The following is a 20,653-nucleotide window of genomic DNA, read 5'->3' as shown; positions in this document are numbered from 1 at the left end:
GAGGTCAGGAACCAGGAGCTTCTTCCGGGCTTCCCACATGGGTGCTGCAGCCCAAGGAGTTGGGCCATCTTCTAATGCTTTCCCAGGCCATAGCAGAGAGCTGGATCGGAAGTGGAGCAGTCCAGACTTGAACCAGCACCCATATGAAACACTGGCACTGCAGGCAGCATCTTGACATGGCATGCCACAGCACCAGCCCCCCTTGAACTTCTTACTCTCACTAAAGGAGATGAATTGTTTGGATGCACTTTAGATTCATAGATTATTGTCTTTTTACCAGCATACAATATTGCAAACAAAAAATGCCAAGAAAATTTTCTCCCTATCCACGCAAATGTGTCACCTTTTTTAGGACTGGGGTCAGGTAATGAGACCAGCCCTGAATTCGAGACCATAATTTGTTGTCATTTCTTTAAAATTATTTAAATATTGTTAGCAGGTAGTGTTGGTAAGGCAGATTCTGTAATGTCCCTGAACTGACCAACAATCCTGATCCTGAAAAATGAAAAGCAGGTGCTGTATAAGAATGAAAGAGTTTAGTTAACTCTCATATGGGATTCCAGATGGAGGTGGTAGGTGCTGCAGGTACGGCGGCAGCAAGGCTTGCTCTGCTTCTTCCACAGAATAGTCAAGGTGCAGAGGTTTTACACCTCTACAAACCATAGGGATCTGGGGGTAGGAACGTGAGTCACAGCATCCTTTATCATTTTTTAGGAATGATATCTTCAATATCTTATTGGGGTGTCCCAACTTAACGGAAAGTCTCCTGATAGCATTTACACTTTATGGCTGGAGAGAAGTTCCAGTTAGGACAACAGGTGGTCCACTTCCTTCTGTGAGAGAGGGAGACCCAATCTGGTGCACTATGGTTTGTTGTCACAAAGATATGGTGAAAGTACCAAGCTGTATTACTGGTCCAGGATGTTCTCACTCATTTTCCTCTCAACCTATTATGGAAGCCATGTATGAAGACAATAAAATTGTTCAACTTCTGTGTGTCTTTTCCTTAAGGCAAAAGCCTGGGTGATAGTTGGTCCTAAACAAACAACTTAATCACTTTCTTAAACAAACTTTTCATAAGTTTGTAAAGTTTCCATCTACTTGTATTTTAGTGTACATTCATATTACAGGGATGTGCCCCAATAAATCATAACATGTAATATATATGTATGTATACAGATTTCTAAATATACATTTAATTTATATCTATATGAATACACTAAATATAACATGGATATCTACTTTTTAAAATTAATAATTCCAAAAACATCATAAAATTATAGAAATAAAATAATAAAAAATAGAAATAAGAAAAACAGAATAATTTTCTACCAAAATGTGGTTCACTGTGGTTTAACATTTCATCCACATTTCACAAGTTTTTTTTTTTTAATTGTGAAAATCAAAAAAAGCTGCAATGTACCTCTTAGCATAGATTTTCACAGCTATTTCAATATATTGTTTATCACATTAGGAAGACTAAAGTAGCTTAATAAATCATTTTTCATTTACTGTAATTATTCAGAGTTTGCACAAATATTATCTAATAGCTTTTGCATAATGATTTATACAAACTTTCCATTTCTCTGAGTCATTGTAGACCTTCATAATTATTATTATATTGCATTAAATTTCTTAAATAATTTAATTACTAAAAAGTGCAAATTCCAATGTATGTTTTAACTCTTCCTTTTTATTTCATATGACTACAGATTTGAAAGGAATGTATGAATATTGAAGCAATTTGTCCTGTAAAGAATTGTAGAAAACATGGTTTTCTGCAAACTAGCACTATGGGTGGATTGAACAACAGCAAGGTAGCACATATCATATACTATCAGAATAGCTACTAGCATGTGTGGGCAGAAACTATTTTTTTCAGGAAAAATGATTAATTGCAAGTGACATGAAATAATGTCACTGAATCAATTTATACATCCATCAAACTATCCAAATTAATTGATCATGTAAATTCTGCCATGGAATGAAGTGTTTATGAATCACCCAACATTATTGATGGATCAGAAATTAATTTTACCTTTAAGACCCCCTGAAATAGTTCATATTTTCAACTATCATAACCATTGTTTAACATTTGGGGAACAATGACAATTGTTCTCTTATTCTTCATACATGCATTGTATTTGGAATTATTTTTTTTTTCGAAATTAGCCAACAACAACTGTTTTCACTTTTGTTCTCATCTCAGAAGCAGCAAGAAATGTATTTGATGTCCCTGGTCTGATTATAGTTACAATGGATGAGAAGAATTGCACCGCTGTGACAGAGTTCATTCTCTTGGGGTTGTCAGATGTGCCTGAGCTGAGACTGTTTCTCTTCCTGGTGTTCCTTCTCATCTATGGAGTCACGGTTTTGGCCAACCTGGGCATGACTGCACTGATTCAGATCAGCTCTCAGCTTCACACTCCCATGTACTTTTTTCTCAGCCATTTATCCTTCGTGGATTTCTGCTACTCCTCCATCATTGTGCCGAAGATGCTGGCTAATATCTTAACCAATGACAAAACCATCTCTTTCCTGGGGTGCATGGTACAATTCTATTTATTTTGTACTTTTGCAGTCACTGAGGTCTTCCTGCTGGCGGTGATGGCCTATGACCGCTTCGTGGCCATCTGTAACCCCCTGCTGTACATGATTGCCATGCCTCAGAAGCTCTGTGTGGAGCTGGTGTGTGGTTGCTATCTCTGTGGAACCGTTTGTTCTCTGATTCACTTGTGTTTGGCTCTTGAGATCCCATCCTATAGATCAAATGTGATTAATCACTTCTTCTGCGATCTACCCCCTCTCTTAAGTCTTGCTTGCTCTAATGTCAGTATGAATGAGGTACTATTGTTCACAGTGGTCACTTTCAATGAGATCATTACTATTGTGATCATCTTCACCTCCTACTTGTTCATTCTCATCACCATCCTGAGGATGCGCTCTGCAGAGGGAAGACGCAAAGCCTTTTCCACCTGTGCTTCCCACTTCACAGTCATCACCATCTTCCACGGAACAATCCTTTTCATTTATTGTCAGCCTAGTTCTGGCAATAGCCTGGATATTGACAAAGTGACCACTGTATTCTACACGATAGTGATTCCCATGCTGAACCCTCTGATCTATAGCTTGAGGAACAAAGATGTTAAAGATGCTCTCAGAAAAGTGGTGGGCTCCCAAATATTTTCTTTGAGAATATTTTATTAGTAATACTTGGGACTGGAAAAATGGGCGAGGGGGTGAATAGATGGGCTGAAAATTTGAAGTAAAGAGAGTTCTCAGAAACTAGATAGTTATGTGTGTCTTTTGTTTCACTTATGTTTGTGTATCTACAATGAAAAATAATTGGATTAAGCATTCTCAAAATTTGTATTGTAGTTATTTGCTGTTTACAAGCTGTAGTGCTTTAAACTGATATGGTTAATAACACTGTCAAAATGCAAATGATTATATTATAATCTTTAAAAGTTTAATCAATAATATACATGATTCATATTTTCAACAAAATTTATGAAAATACACTTTTCAAAAAATTAATTTCTGATATTTTACAATGAAGAACACTCCTGGATCAAATGGCTTATACAGAGAGTAACAATCTAAAATATGCTCATATACTGTTATTTGCTTGTTTCATGTTTCCTTTATTATTATGTTGCAGTTAATACAGTGTACACTGTTTTTGGGACTTTAGATACTGTCTAAATTGAAAGATGGCGACAATACTAATTATTTCAAAAATTTTGGAAAAATACTTTATGTGCAAAGAGCTTGGAAGAAGTTAGATGCATAATTTCCAGCAGAGATTTGGATCTGAAGAGGAGCAATCGGGACACAAAGTAGAGTCCATATGGGATGCCAGTGCTGCAGGTGGAGGCTTAGCCCACTATGTCTCAGAGCCAGCCCCCACATTGACATTTAAAATTCCACAGAAAAGAAACATTGTCAGTTAAGCAATGGCATAATGCAATCTTTACTGTTAATTCTGAGGTATATTCAATTACAGATGTCTTAATAGATACATGTATGTCTTAGAATAGATTAAATGTGATACAAATCAAGTTACTTTTTTTTAAGAATTCTATCATCAAATAAACAATAATTCTATCATCAAATAAACAATAATTCAGTTATATTATTGTAAATTTTGTTTACTTTTAAATGATTTATTTTCAAGTCAAAGTGAAAGAAAGGGAGAGAGAGAGAGAGAGAGAGAGAGAGAGAGGATATTGTATTGGCTACTTCCTTCCCCAAATGATTGCAATATCTGGGGCTAGATCAGGCTGAACACAAGAGCCAGGTGCCTCATCTGGGTCTCCCACGTAGGTGGTTAGAGACTAAAGTGGTTGAGCCATCACCCACCAACCATCAGGTTGCACATAAACAAGAAGCTGGATGATAACTCAGGTGCAACCTGGATACCCTGATATGCGATGCAGGCCTCTCAGTGCCAGCTTAGCCAGCTGCACCACAGTGTGCAAATATTATGTTTTTTAAACTTACTTTTCATAGCTCAATCAATACTTTCCAATTAATGACTATTGGATATTTAATCTGGGAGCCTAATGTCAGAATGATGTAGAAAAATCCCAGAAGACGAGAACTTAAGATTTATGATGCAGTCCTGGCTGTGGGAATTTGTACATTACTTTTTTTTTTTTTTTTTTTGACAGGTAGAGTTATAGACAGAGAGAGACAGAGAAAGGTCTTCCTTCCATTGGTTAACTCCCCTAATGGCCGCTATGGCCGGCGCTATGCCTATCCAAAGCCAGGAGCCGGGTGCTTCCTTCCGGTCTCCCATGCCCCATGCGGGTGCAGGCACCCAAGCACTTGGGCCATCCTCTGCTGCCCTCCTGGGCCACAGCAGAGAGCTAGACTGGAAGAGGAGCAGCCAGGACAGAACCGGCACCCCAACCATGACTAGAACCCAGAGTACTGGCACCGCAGGCAGAGGATTAGCCAACCAAGCCACGGCGCTGGCCCATACATTACTTTTAACTATGGGTACATTCATATTCCCAATACAAAGTATACTCATGATAGAGCAAATATTTTAGGTGAAAAAAAAATAATCATTCTGTTTTGTATCCTTTACACGGGTACATCGATTCTCAAGTAGACATAGAACTAAGTGTTGAATATATTTAGGTGACAAAGCACTTGCTGTGTTCTCCCAGAATCCCCACTTTAACCAGAATGAAATCACACAAATTTGTAAACAATTACCTACCTCACACCATGGCCTCAGAAATAATCATATAACAGCAGATTCACAGAAATTGAGATTATCAATAAATCACGAGCTTTGGAAGAGGTAGAAACGTTTTGCTGAGTATTTCACACACCATAGTGTTAAAGCATTATTGGGATCAGACCCTAAAATTACAGAAAACAAAAGCAAAAATCGACAAATGAGATATTACCAAACCAAAGAGCTTCTACACTGTAAAGGAAGCAATCAACAGAGACAAGAGATGGCATGCATTATAGGAGAAGATATTTGAAAGCTACAATCTGACAAATTGTTACTAATAAAAATATTTAAGAAACTCAAATAACCTAAGAGCAAAGACCCAAATAATCTAATATAAAATGAGTAGTATTTAAACAGACACTTTTTAAAGTAAGATATACAAATGGCTATCAGGTATATGAAAAAATGCTCAATATCACTGATCATGAGTGAACTGCCAATCAAAGCAACAATAAAAAGTTTCATATCATCCTGATTTCATATCATTCTGATTTGATCAGAAATGCAAAAGATAGTGGTCTAGAGGTGGAGAAAATTCAACATTTGTACACTGTTTTGAGGGAATGTAAATTAGTATACACACTAGGTAAACAGTATTGTGGTTCCTCAAAAAAACTAAAATTTGAGTTACTATACTATCCAGAATCCCATTCATGAATATGTATCTAAGAAAAAGAAAATAATTTCTGTTGAAAAATTACCTACATGCTCAATTTATTGTAGTCCTATTTATAGTAGCTAAGAATGAAAACAATTAAGTGTTCTAACATTGACAAATAAAGAAAGAAAATAGATAAATAAGATGTGGTACTTATACACAGTGAAATTCTCCTCAGTCATCACAAAGGATAAAATCCGGTTGTTCTTGACCACACGGATGGACTTGGAGACCATATGTTAGGTGAAATATACTAACCACAGGAAGAAAAGTATCATATTATCTCACTCTTCCAAAAGGTATAATATAAGGTTATCAGTTAGAAATTCAAAGAGAAATGATTGCCATTCAAGGCTAAGAGGGAAGGGAAAAGGAAGAGATGGGAAATATGGATTAGGTACTGACTTAGAATTAGGAACAGGTAACAAGTTCTGGGGTTCTATTGCATAATATTACAGTTTGTAACAGTAATACATTATATAATCCCATGCCAAAAACTGGAAGATAGGCTTTCAAATATTTTCATCATAAAAAAAAAAAAAAACTGTTAAGGGTATGCATTTGGCTAAGGTGCTACTTAGGATTCTCACATCCCAGTCATGGTGCCTTTGTGCAAGTCACTATTCCACTTTTGATTCAGTTTACTTTTAATGCACACCTTAAGAGGCACCAGGTAATGATGGTTCAAGTCCTTGGAACCCTGCCACCCACATGGAAGACCCAGATGGAGTTCCAGGTTCTTGACTTCATTTTGGCCCAGTCATGGCTGCTGTAGATATTTGTGATTTAAACCAGCGTATGGAAGTTCTCTCCATGTTGAAAGGTATAAATTTGAAACAATAAAATTTGATTAAAAATGTCAATGATGACAGAGAAGATAATCAGGAATTTAATAGTACTGTCAAATATGAATAGTCCAATGATTCAATGAAAATTATATGACAACTCAGATACAAAGAAGAGACCATTGTATGAAAAGTTGACATTATATTTGTTCATAGGACATCTGAGATTTTGAGAAAAAAATATTTGATACCCTAATAAAGTATTTCCAGCTCAATGTAGCTTATCTTGGAATACTGGCAAAAAAATCACAAACATTAGTGGTTTTACTTTCAATAAATATGATGAGTTGCTATGTACATAATACATAATAATACATAATAAACCTTTGTCGCAAGGAAAGTAAGAAATCAAGAGACTGAATGGAAAGTCTCCTTGCTTCTCCAGTGTGATTAGTGGAAAAAGGGGATGTTAAGTACGGGAAAGACCAGGGGTATGATAGATATTTTACAAAATAACTGTTGAGTAAGTAAATTATTGTTTTCATTATACCAACAAAAAATTTAAGATAATAACTTGGTCATAGAGCACAAAAAGTTAACCTTTAAACTTTACAGTAATTTTTCATATAAAATGTTTCTCATAGTTGCCTTCAGGGATTTTTTTTAATGAAGCTAGAATTACATCAGAAAGGAGAACTCAATTTTAATTGCTTCCTTTGAGGCCCCTTAACACTAAGACAATCGATGATCTTTAGGTTATGATGCTGGAGGGAGTGAGTAGAAATATGAGTTTTGGAATCTCCCCTAAATAAGATCTTTAGTGGCAGGAGGAATCTGACATTTCCTCCGGCTGATTTACTTGCAGGTGAGAGAAAATGGAGAGAATCTTTTTCATGGAAATTATCTAGAAGCAGCCTTGAGATTTGTTGATTCCTCTCAGGAAAAATAATTTCTGTGGGGGGGGTGGATTTATGCCAATATGGACATAATGTATTTGCATACTAGTAGAATGGGAAGCACTTTCTATACACCTTTGTCCTGGGGCCCTGGCATAGCTGATTTCTGTTACAGAAGTGTCATCAATAATTGTGTCCTAGGATTAGTAGAGCAGAATGGCTTTCATAAGTTTCCAGAAATATGTATCTCCTTGTTTCTGAGAAGTTTTAGAAGAGTTGTACAAGGAAAATGTATTTTAAAAATTGAATTGGAAAGAACACAATGTGGATGAGTTTTCTGGAGACGAATAATGATAGCTCAATGAAATAAGATTTTAGAACATGGAATATTTAAAAAAAGCTCATAAGGATAAAAATGAGAAGAAATTAGAGGGTAGATTTTAGATATAATGTTTCCCAGATTCAAATATAATACAAATCATTTAATACACAAAATACCAGCTTTAGAGAGATAAGGAAAAATGATATTTAAGTTGTGCTTCAACCTTAGGCTGAAGTCAGATTGAAGAAACAATAGATCTGTCAGAATTAAGGCATAAGGCATCGGTGGTATTTTAGAGTAGATTATGCAACACCTCCCCCGTCCCCAAAGGAAACTTTGACAAGGTCTGAAGACATTGATGACTTTCACAACCCAGTGGAGTCTGTGAAATACTCAGCTAGTGAGCAGAGCCAGGGATGCTGCTACACAAGGAACAGTTTACAAAGTAAATTCCCAAAAAAAGAATGTCCCAGTAGAAAAAAAATCAGTACTACTCATATTTAGAAACTCTGAAATAGGGTGATAATCGATTATGAGTTCTTATCCTGCTCATTCCTGTGTTGGGACATTTCTTTCATAGCAGTGAGAATTAACTGGAAAAGACTGTCTTTCTTTTGGTCCTTAAATCTTTGGACCTTTGAATATTCATGACCATGGAGAGGTTCTCCGTGTTGCATGGGATCTTAGTTCTTCAGGGAACAAACACCTAGAACAGATTTCCGTGATTCTAGAACCAGACATATCCTTATCAGAAGTGTTGCCTGAGTAGGAAATGCTCATTATAAGGGAATGTGTTTGAAGTTATTCCTGGTGGGTGTGACTGACCACTCTGAAAAGAGAAAACTGAGATGTGAACTTGATGTGCTGGTTGCAGTGGTTTTCTCAATTGTGAACATAGGTTTGTTAGATTTACCAAATAAACATATAGGATGCCCAAGTAAATCTGAACTTCAGGTAAACAAAGAGGTGGATTTCTTTTTTAAGTGAGAGCATATCTCATGTGGGTTCTGAGACTTACTATTTTATTTATGTGAATCTCAGACTTAACTGGGGTTTGTAATTTATTGAATTACCCTCCTTGGTACCAGTTAGGGAACACCCACCATTCTTGTTTATTAAGAAATCCTTTCTCAGGATCATCTGTAGATTGTGATTACATCTTCAGTTTCCCATTCATTTTCTTGTGAGAGATAGAATAAAGATTCCAGGAGACCTACAAGAGAAGGAAAGGGAGACCTAGAAAAAAGGAAGTGATTTTTTCAATATGTATAAATTTTTTCATACTTATTCCTAGAGGAGGAAATTTTTCTAATTTCTATCCTGTAGGTTTTACTTTGAAAAAAAAATACAGCATTTCAAGGCCCTTTACACTATCAATGGATTAATTTTCAGACATTTATATCTTAAACATATTGCTAGTTAGTCAAAAGTATTATCAAATGAAGTATGAAAACATGACCTTCACTAAGTATATTGTTAAGATCTCTTTTTGAAACATGTGTCAGATGCTGTCACAGAGAAGAGTGCATGCCTGAAAATCTAGGAAACTGGGCTCACTGCACATCAGTACCTGTCTTTCAGTGGGAAGTCATGATATTGACTTCTGTTTGCTCATCTATACATACAGTAAAGTCGATAAATGATCTCTATTGAGAACTACTGGTGTTTAGCCTACTTAGTCAAAGAGAAGGTCAAACTAATAACTAAACCACATATTTAAATAATATTTATATTGACTATTCTTTAAATATATTAGTATTTGCAGATATTGTTATGTGGAAAACGGTTATGATTTCAGAAAATATTTCAGGTGTATCTCTTTTCATTAGTCATTGTAGGATGGTCAGAATGAATGATTTCCTTGCAGAAGAATTTGCAGGACTCATGAAGTTCAGTGAGAGTTCAATGCTTTATATGAGGATTTTATTTTATGTTACCACCTAAATATAATTAATAATTATAATTATTTTATTTTATATTATAATTATACTATACTATTATACATAATATATAATTATAGTGTTATAATATACTGTATAATATATTATATAATAATTTTATATTATTATAATTAATATAATAAAATATTTACAAATAATTATAATTGATATAATAATTATTTTATAACATAACTATATTATAATTTATATTTATAATTATTTTATTATAATTATAATTAATTAATTAACTTTGAGAGAATAGTATTTTAATAGCTTTATTTCTGGACATTTTGTTTTGGCTGTCTTATTAGTAGTACTTGTCAACATTATAATAGATATATTCTGCCTCATTTTATATTCTACTGAGGGGTAGTTAAGTATGCTTTCTGTGTTAATCACTTTCTGTATTTTATTTCCAAGATTTATTTCAGATTCCAGCAGAGAGAAACATGTCTCTGACAAGAAGAAATACAACTTCTGAAGCCATATTTGTACTCTTGGGCTTCTCAGATTACCCAGAATTACAGGTTCCTCTCTTCTTGGTTTTTCTGACAGTATACAGCTTCAGTGTGGTGGGGAATCTTGGGATGATTGCACTCATCAAAATTAACCCCCAATTGCACACCCCTATGTACTTTTTCCTCAGCCATCTCTCCTTTGTGGATTTCTGCTATTCTTCTATCATTGCTCCCAAGATGCTTGTCAACCTAATTGTAGAAGACAGAACCATTTCATTTACAGGTTGCATAGTACAATACTTTCTGTTTTGCACTTTTGTGGTAACTGAAGCATTTTTGTTATCTGCCATGGCCTATGACCGCTTTGTGGCCATTTGCAACCCTCTGCTCTACACAGTGGCCATGTCCCAAAAGCTCTGTGCCATGCTGGTGGTGGGGCCATATGCATGGGGAGTAGCATGTTCCTTGACATTCACATGCTCTGCTATAAAATTATCTTTCCGAGGTTTTAACATGATCGATCACTTCTTCTGTGAGTTCTCCGCACTTCTCTCCCTCTCTTGCTCTGATACTTACATCCACCAGTTGCTGCTGTTCATTTTCGCCACCTTCAATGTAGTCAGCACACTCCTCATCATTCTCATGTCTTATGTGTTCATCGTTGTGACCATCCTCAAGATGCGTTCAGCCAGTGGACGCCACAAAGCCTTCTCCACCTGTGCCTCCCACCTGACCGCCATCACCATCTTCCATGGCACCATCCTCTTCCTCTACTGTGTGCCCAACTCCAAGAACTCCAGACACACAGTCAAAGTGGCCTCAGTCTTTTACACAGTGGTGATCCCCATGTTGAATCCTCTGATCTACAGTCTGAGAAATAAGGATGTCAAGGATACAGTAGACAAAGTAATACATACACTTTTCTTTTGCATTTGAATGTATGTACTAGTACATGTTTAATTTGTGGATTACAGAAATATTAGTCTTTAGTAAGTTTGTACTTATATAAATCTGACAAGATTTAATGTCCTTTGCTTCAAATTTTTTCTATAAAACAATAATGAGTTCATATAGGCCGGCGCCGCAGCTCACTAGGCTAATCCTCCGCCTAGCGGCGCCGGCACACCGGGTTCTAGTCCTGGTCGGGGCACTGGATTCTGTCCCGGTTGCCCCTCTTCCAGGCCAGCTCTCTGCTGTGGCCTGGGAGGGCAGTGGAGGATGGCCCAGGTGCTTAGGCCTGCACCCCATGGGAGACCAGGAGAAGCACCTGGCTCCTGGCTCCTGCCATCGGATCAGCGCGGTGCGCTGGCCGCGGCGGCCATTGGAGGGTGAACCAACGGCAAAGGAAGACCTTTCTCTCTGTCTCTCTCTCTCACTGTCCACTCTGCCTGTCAAAAAAAAAAAAAAAAAAAAAAAAGACCCTTGTCTCTCTCTCTCTCTCTCTCTCTCTCTCTCTTTAACTCTACCTCTCAAATAAATAATAAATAAATAAAATTTAAAAAGAACAATAATGAGTTCATACAGTGGTTTTATGAAAGAAATTATATTTACAATATAATGGAATATCACATACATGTAGGGAAGTCTCACTGAAAATTCATAGACTGTAGGCACTAAGCAGATAACAATATGCTTTTATATAATTAGTGATATAAACAACAGAAGAAATTAGTCTCATTTTATAGAATTAGAAAAATCTAGTGGTATTGATAAACAACAGAATTGATGGGGAGAGATCAAATCCATATTTGCATGTAAAATTTACTGCTCCATCTTTGCATACTGTTTTAACATGGCTTGAACCATGGGCAGATTTGTAGGAGAACAAAAGATCAAGACAGAAGAAAAGAGTGAATGATGTTCAGGGAATTACTATAGATAAACAAGTCAATAATTCAACATGTATTTTTATGAACACTTAATCACAAAATGCTATTTTACTAATCATAATAGCTTTAATTTAATGCCAGCTATATGTCAGATATATTGTAAGATGCTCCAAGAAATTCACATCTGAAAAATATGTTGCTCTTCTTCTAAAAAGCCAGTATAGAGGATGAAAGAATTTATAGTTTTTGTAATATGAGATTGCTTATTATAATATTAAGTACAAAACAGAAGTGATGTGTTAATTTAAATGTTTATACTTCTTTTCTAAAACCTACCAATCAAAATAAATATTCATTAAGTCAGCTATAACAAAGACATATAATACTTCTCATTTAGAATTTAGAAAATCTGCATCAAACACTGGTATCACATAGCTCTAAGTATTGGTGATTGATTTTCTTATTTGGACTTGACTATTGTCTTAACTGTCATTTCTAACAAACAAATGAGGATTGAGATTATTGTATTGTGTGTAGGCTTGATGAGTTTTGTTAGGAAATTGTGATACTCCTCTAACTTTTGCAGGTAGATTCCTGCCTACACATGCATACACACACACACACACACACACACACACACACACATTGGAGACCTAAATTGAATTTCTGGCTCCTGTCTTTATCCTGACCCAGCCCTGACATTACAGTTATTTTGTGAGTGAATCAATGGATTTGTGGGCATTTGGGGAGTGAACTAAGTGCTCAAACCGCGTCTCTTTCAGCTCTCAAATTAATAATAAATAAATAAATAAATAAGTCAACAAACATTTTTAAAGATTTAATGTTGAAAATTTATATAATTATTGGAATTTTAAGATAACTTCAAAAATAATGTCCTACATATGCTTAAAAATAAAATATAATTTTCAATATATATCAAAGCTATCTAATGTTCATCATGACTAATTTTATTTTTTAGAAAAATTTATTTAATAATATAAGTTTCAAAAGTACAACTTTTGGATTATAACAATCCCCCCCCATATCCACCCTCCCACCTGCAAACCATCTCATCTCCTACTCCCTCTCCCATCCCATTCTTCATTAAGATTAATTTTAATTATCTTTATATACAGAAGATCAAATTAGTATATATTAAGTAAAAATTTCAACAGATTGCACCCACACAGACTTGCAAAGTATAAAGTACTGTTTGAATACTAGTTTTACCATTAATTCACATAGTACAATACATTAAGGACAGAGATCCTACATGGGGAGTAAGTGCACAGTGATTCCTGTTGTTGATTTAACAATTAACACTCTTATTTATGATGTCAGTAATCACCCGAGGCTCTTGTCATGAGCTGCCAAGGCTATGGAAGCCTCTTGAGTTCCCAAACTCTGACCTTATTTAGACAAGGCCATAGTCAAAGTGGAAATTCTCTCCTCTCTTCAGAGAAAAGTACCTAAATGTGTAGATCATCAGATTTCATATAATTTCATTTGCACCTGATTCTTTTCTTTATTTGTATGCATTTCATAAAAAACAACTTTAGGAATATATTAATTCTTCCCATCATTCCCACCCACACTCCTACCCCTCTCCTTTTCTCAATCCTTTTTTTTTTTTTTTTTTTTTTACTAAGATCTATTTTCATTTAACTTTATACCATGAAGATTAACTGTATTCCAGGTAAAGAATTCAGTACTCTCTATGAGGGAGAAAAAGAAAGGAAGAGAGAAAGAAAAAACAAAACAGAACAAACAAACAAAAAACCTAAAAACTAAAAACAAAGAAAAAACTAGAACAAAAGCTATTTCTCAACAGTCCAGATAAGGGCTGTTCAAAGTAATTGCATCTCGTTGGTAATTTACCTGTTCTTTTTCTTTTTTTTTTTGAAACTTAATTATCTTTAAACAGGAACTCAAGAATGATATGCTTTTTGTGAGCACTTAGACATAACTATAATTTGTGTGAAATGAGAATATCCTCCACTTAATACACTAAAATAAAGTAATTCTTGGAGAACAAGTTTTACTATTAAGTCTCATAATACAGCTCTTTGAGGACAGATATCCTGCATGGGAAGGTAGTGCACAGTGACTCTTGTTGTTTATTTAACAGTTAACACTCTTATGTATGATGTCTGTGATCAGCCGAGGCTCTTTCTTTTTATTTTTTTATTTTTATTTTATTTTATTTTATTTTTTTATTTTTTTAACTTTTATTTAATGAATATTAATTTCCAAAGTACAGCTTGTGGATAACAATGGCTCCCCCCCACCCCATAATGTCCCTCCCACCCGCAACCCTCCCTTTTCCCACACCCTCTCCTCTTCCATTCACATCAAGATTCATGTTCGATTCTCTTTATATACAGAAGATCAGTTTAGCATACATTAAGTAAAGATTTCAACAGTTTGCTCCCACACAGAAACATAAAGTGAAAAATACTGTTTGAGTACTCGTTATAGCATTAAATCTCAATGTACAGCACACTAAGGACAAAGATCCTACATGAGGAGTAAGTGCACAGTGACTCCTGTTGTTGACTTAACAAATTGACACTCTTGTTTATGGCATCAGTAATCACGCTAGGCTCTTGTCATGAGCTGCCAAGGCTACGGAAGCCCCCTGAGTTCACTGACTCTGATCATATTTAGACAAGGCCATGGTCAAAGTGGAAGTTCTTTCCTCCCTTCAGAGAAAGGTACCTCCTTCTTTGAAGACCCGTTCTTTCCACTGGGATCTCACTCGTGGAGATCTTTCATTTAGGTTTTTTTTTTTTTTTCCCCAGAGTGTCTTGGCTTTCCATGCCTGAAATACTCTCATGGGCATTTCAGCCAGATCCGCATGCCTTAAGGGCTGATTCTGAGGCCAGAGTGCTGTTTAGGACATCTGCCATTCTATGGGTCTGCTGTGTATCTCACTTCCCATGTTGGATCATTCTCTCCCTTTTTGATTCTATCAGCTAGTATTTGCAGACACTAGTCTTGTTTATGTGATCCCTTTGGTTCTTAGTCCTATCATTACGATCAATTGTGAACAGAAATTGATCACTGGGACTAGTGAGATGGCATTGGTACATGCCACCTCGATGGGATTGAATTGGAATCCCCTGGCATGTTTCTAACTCCACCGTTTGAAGCAAGTCAGCTTGAGCATGTCCCGAATTGCACATCTCTTCCCTCTCTTATTCCCACTCTTATATTTAACAGGGATCACTTTTCAGTTAAGTTTCAGCACTTAAGAAGAATTGTGTATTGATTACAGTATTCAACCAAAAGTATTAAGTAGAACAAACAAAAAAACTACTAAGAGGAATAACATATTAAGTTGCTCATCAACAGTCAGGGTGAGGGCTTATCAAGTCACCATTTCTCATAGTGTTCGTTTCACTTTAACAGGTTTCCTTTTTGGTGCTCAGTTAGTTGTCACTTATCAAGGAGAATAAGTGGTATTTGTCCCTTTGTGATTGGCTTATTACACTCAGCATAATGTTTTCCAAATTCCTAACAGGGATCACTTTTCAGTTAAAATTTAAACACCTAAGAATAATTGTGTGTTAATTACAGAGTTCAACCAATGGTACTAGAACAAAAAAAATACTAAAATGGATAAAGTATTACATTGTACATTTACCGTCAGGACAAGAGCTGATCAAGTCACTGTTTCATACAGTGAGAGAGAGATACAGAGAGAAAGGTCTTCCTTCCTTTGGTTCACCCCTCAAATGTCTGCTATGGCTGATGCGCTGCACTGATCCAAAGCCAGGATCCAGGTACTTCCTCCTGGTCTCCCATGCAGGTGCAGGGCCCAAGCACTTGGGCCATCCTCCACTGTACTCCTGGGAGACAGCAGAGAGCTGGGCCTGAAGAGGAGCAACCAGGACAGAATCTGGCACCCCAACTGGGACTGGAACCCAGAGTACTGGCACTGCAGGCAGAGGATTAGCCTAGTGAGCAATGGCAATGGCCCCGAGGCTTTGACATGAGCTGCCTTGTCTATGGAAGCATTTTGGATCCTTCCATATTTCAATAAGGCCATGGACAAAGTGAAAGCTCTCTCTTCCCTTCAGAGGAAAGTACATCCTTCTTTGGTGGCCACTTCTTTCCACTGGAGTCTCCCCCACAGATGTCCCTCATGTAGGACATTTTTTGCCTCAGTGTCATGACTTTCCAGGCCTGAAATGCTCTCATTGGCTTTTCAGCCAAACCTTAATCCCTTAAGGGTTGATTCTGAGGTCAGAGTGCTACTTAGGGCAATTGTCATTCTTTGAGTCTGCTGTAGGGACTGCTTCCTACGTTGGAACATTCACTCCTTTTTAATTCTATTAACATTATCAAACGTTTAGTTCTATTTATATGATCACTTTAATACTTAATCCCATCCACATGATCTCTATAACACTTGGAATGCCATTTTTATCACCCAGTTTAAGGGGTTTTGGGGTCCCATGGCAAATTCTTACTTCAATGAACTTATGCTTCGGAATCATATCCTATGTAACCATGTGAATTTATTACTTTTATTTTCTGTGTTATCTATCTTGAATAATCTTTAAAAAATAATTAGCTATGCAGTCACAATTTTTAGGTAAAAATTTCAAAGAAAAATATAAAGAGTTACTGAAGATACAACAGTTAATTATATTCATTTGTATGCATTTAATTTTAAAAATTTATTTTAGTATATAAAATTATTTTCACTAATAGAATAACATGATTTTCAGCACTCCTCACCTTGATCATATGGAAATCAAGATGGCCAGAGATTTGTGTGTTTTATAATAACACTGTCATTCACTGTTTTTAACATCACTCATATGATGATCCTTATCATCAATGATTATTTTAATAATTGAAAATGTATTATTTTGTTATTTTTGTTTGTTGGTTAATGTACATGTGATAGTATCCTTGTTTTCAAATGGAATTAGTATTCTGTAAGAGACTTTCACAAGATATTTACAGACAAGTTTATAGTACAACTTATTAAATGGCAATTATAAAAGCAAGTTTCATTTTTTTTTGAGGTTGACTCTTTTAAAAGCAATATTATCAAAATTATAAATTCAATTCAAAAGATACCCATCTATAAAGAGATTTGTACTAACATCACAGCACCAAATTCTTCTAGAATTAGATATTTTGGAAACTAACAATTTTTCTTGAACCCATTAGAGAGCGGAGGTCACTGGAAAACCAACTACGACAAGCATAGAATGGGCCATAACCATATACCAATGCTAGGGACGTGTGAAGTATCTGAAGATGAACTATATATTTCCTTATAAAAAGTAAAGAGAATATATTCAATGTTTTCACAGTACAAAATGTAAAATGCTTGATAAGACAGACATATTCACCTGATTGGACATTAAACAATATATACATTACAAGGTACCCTATAAATATGTGCATTTTTTTAAGCAGGGTATGACTTTGGCACAGCAAAGATGCCATTTGGGATGTCTCCATCCTATACAGAGTTTGATTCTTTGCTCCAATTTAGATTCCAGCTTCTTGCTAAATAAAGCACACTCTGAGAGGCATTAAGTGATGTTTCAAGTACTTGGATCCAGCCACATATTTGAGAGTCTGAATTAAGTTCCCAGATCGTGGTTTCAGCTAGTTCATCCCGAGCTTTGTGGCTACTTGGGAACTGAACAAACAGGTGGGAGATCTCTGTCTCTCTCTCCCTCTCACTCTTTCTCTTTCAAATAAATAAAATAAATTAAAATTAGAAAAATAACCTGAAATGTTTCACACCTCAGCACTATTTTTATGTATAAATATAAGTGATAAGATAAAGATATGTAGGATAATGTGTCATTATGTAAATATGGAGGTATGTATTTATGAAAAATGAATTTATAGAGAAAAATGAGTAAAATTAAGTGTTGAAGAAAATATTTAAGATTATTAGTAGTATATTTTTCATGGAACCCAAGGCATTTAATTTAGAAACATAGTCCAATTTTTCTTCTTTCTCAGCCAATTGAAAAATATTCACTATGAAGTATCTAAAAATTATGAAGATGGGATTAAAAGATGTCTTTGTGCAAAGAAATTTGAAAAATTCATGCCAGTTTCTTTTTAATGCAAACATCTATAAACTTCTAAAGACCTTTTGGAAACATGAATTTCAAACCCTATGAACCAAAATAAAATTCCCTTTCATTGTATTTAATAAAGGTGTTGTAATTTATTTGAAAGGTAGAATTAGAGAGAGAGAGAGAGAGAGAGAGAGAGAAAGAGAGATGTTCCATTCATTGGTTCATTCCCCCAAATGCCCACAATGGCTAGAGCAGAGCCAGGAGGAAGTCAGGAATCAGGAATGCCAGCTGTTTTTGCCACATGGATATTAGAATCACAAATATTTAAGCCATCTCTTGCTATCTTACCTGGCACATTAGCCTGTAGCTGAGTTGGCAATGGAGCAACCAGGACTTGAAGCGGTGCTCATATGGGATATGAGCTTTGCAGGCGGTGGTTTAACCTGCTGTGTCACAATGCCAGTCTCTTTTCATTCTATTTTCCACAAATTTTTGAAATGTTCTAATATATATATCAATAGATATAAAAATACACATAAATATATAAATACATATTCCTTTCTTTTATAAAGAGTCATTTTACTGGCCATGTGGCAGACATGTATAAGAATGTAAGAGAATGAATTCACAATGAATTAATTGAACAGTACAGTCATGAAACAATAAAATATGACAGAAAGAAATGTCAATGATCATAGAGATTATAATTAAGAATTCAATAGAAAGGTGAGATTTTTGAGAATTTGGTGAGTTGGTAAAAACAAATCATAAGCAAATAGAGGCCATTCTAAGAACAGTAAATCATTCATTTGTGAATAGGACATTTGGATTATTTGCAGACTCATATGCTGTTTCTAGCAAGATAATTGCTCTTCTGAGAACAGTAATAAACAATCAACAAAAGTTGGGTTCTTCAATGTATATGAAGAGATGCTATGAGCATGCTGTCTTTGACAGGAATCTGATTCTTTTGTGTAGTTAGTGTAAAGGAAGGAAGCTGCATTTCCCAAAGATTAGAGGATGATAGGTATATTCAAAACACACACAGTGTTGGGTAAATAAAAAGATAAATCCTGTTATGATTTATATTAACACATCCACAAGTAGAGACTCTAGGAATAATCATAATCACAGAGATGGAATTTAAGTCTCTAACTTTCATATAAAATGCATCAAACAAGGCTGTCATCTTCTTTTAAGCTTTTCATGAAACCAGAATTATGTCAGAAAAAAATATTTAATTTTAATTGCTTCTCTTGAGGTCCTCGGAGAATAAAGCAATCATTTTTTCTCTAGGTTATGATGCTACAGGGAGTGTGAAAAGAAATAAAGAGTTGGCATCTCCATTAAATAAGCTCTCTTGAGGAAGGAGGTGTCTGGCATTTCCACTAGCAGGTGTATTTGCAGGTGAGAGAAAATATAGATATCTTTGTTCACACTAGGTACCTAGATGAAGTCTTAGGTTTTCTTGTTTCTTCACAGAAAAGTAGCCTGGGGGAAAGAATGCAATCCGCTATAGACAGAATCTCTCTGGATGTTGAGGTACAGAAAGCAAACACTTTCTATAAGCCTTTGTATGGGGTCCTGGCATAGCTGATTTCCATAACAACAAGGTCCAAAACAGCTGTTTCCTTTAAATGGCGGATTGATGGACCATTAGAATATTCAGGAACATGTGTTTCCTTCTTTATGTGCATTTTAAAAGAGTTATCAAAGTTAAAAGATATTTAAAAATTGAATTGAAAGGATGGTATATCTTCTATGGAAACAACATAAATAGAACTTAGTCTGGTAAGGTTTTAGAGTATGAGCTAAAAAAACAAGACTCATGAGGGAAAAGAGGGAAAAAAAGAGCAGAAACTCGAAGACATAATTCAGATAGCACATTCCCCAGAATAAAAGATAAGAAAAACTGTTTAATACATAAAATCCATAATTTGGGAACTAAGAGACCATGATATTCAAAGTGGACATAAGTCTTGGGTTGAAATCAGAAGGAATATAAAGTCTATAAGAATGAAGGGAATTGGGCAATCACCCTCAACTATAGTGGACTGTACAACACTGGCCTGCCCTGCCCCAACCCCACTTCCTGAAGGAATCTTTGACAAGGTTTGGAAACATTGCTGATTTTCACAGCTCACTGAGGTCAGTGAGACGTCCAGCTATGGACCGAGGCCAGAATACTGCTACTCAATTCACAGAGCAGCTTCACACATGATCTGGTCGAAAACATCAGTACTGCTCAAACTTAGAAACTCTTAAATATAGTGATAATAAAGAGATTATGAATTCTTCACAAAATCTTACAAGGGGACAGTCTACTCTCAACAGTGAGAATTAACTGGAAGATGCTCTCTCATTCATTCTTAAATCCTCAGCTGAACATGCAGGACTGTAGAGAGTTTCTCAGGGGTGCTTGGGACCTCAAACTTTTAGTACCCATATA

At 35.7% G+C, this 20,653-nt stretch overlaps 2 protein-coding genes across 2 annotated transcripts; both read left to right on the top strand.

Moving 5' to 3' along the window:
* Positions 1-2,256: 2,256 nt before the first annotated feature.
* On the top strand, positions 2,257-3,207 carry LOC100340813 (olfactory receptor 5L2-like). The gene has a single exon (XM_008272866.3). It carries the CDS (start codon positions 2,257-2,259, stop codon positions 3,205-3,207), a length of 951 nt encoding a protein of 316 aa, XP_008271088.3.
* A 7,097-nt stretch (positions 3,208-10,304) lies between these two features.
* On the top strand, positions 10,305-11,985 carry LOC103351898 (olfactory receptor 5D18-like). The gene is made up of 2 exons (XM_051831330.1): positions 10,305-11,219; positions 11,917-11,985. The coding sequence occupies exons 1-2, from the start codon at positions 10,305-10,307 to the stop codon at positions 11,983-11,985; spliced, it is 984 nt and encodes a 327-aa protein (XP_051687290.1).
* The last annotated feature ends 8,668 nt before the right edge of the window (positions 11,986-20,653 follow it).

Source organism: Oryctolagus cuniculus, chromosome 1 (assembly GCF_051225735.1).
Source record: "Oryctolagus cuniculus isolate XC-2025 breed Fujian yellow rabbit chromosome 1, ASM5122573v1, whole genome shotgun sequence".
Lineage (NCBI taxonomy): Eukaryota > Metazoa > Chordata > Mammalia > Lagomorpha > Leporidae > Oryctolagus > Oryctolagus cuniculus.
The sequence above is the reverse complement of the archived record's forward strand: the minus strand, read 5'-3'. Positions and strand labels throughout refer to the sequence as shown.

Excerpts from the sequence above, each read along its gene's own strand:
- LOC100340813 (XM_008272866.3), top strand. The coding sequence starts at position 2,257 with ATGGATGAGAAGAATTGCACCGCTGTGACAGAGTTCATTCTCTTGGGG.
- LOC103351898 (XM_051831330.1), top strand. The coding sequence starts at position 10,305 with ATGTCTCTGACAAGAAGAAATACAACTTCTGAAGCCATATTTGTACTC. Across the intron at positions 11,220-11,916 it reads TCAAGGATACAGTAGACAAA|ACTGTAGGCACTAAGCAGAT; the intron begins GTAATACATACA and ends GAAAATTCATAG.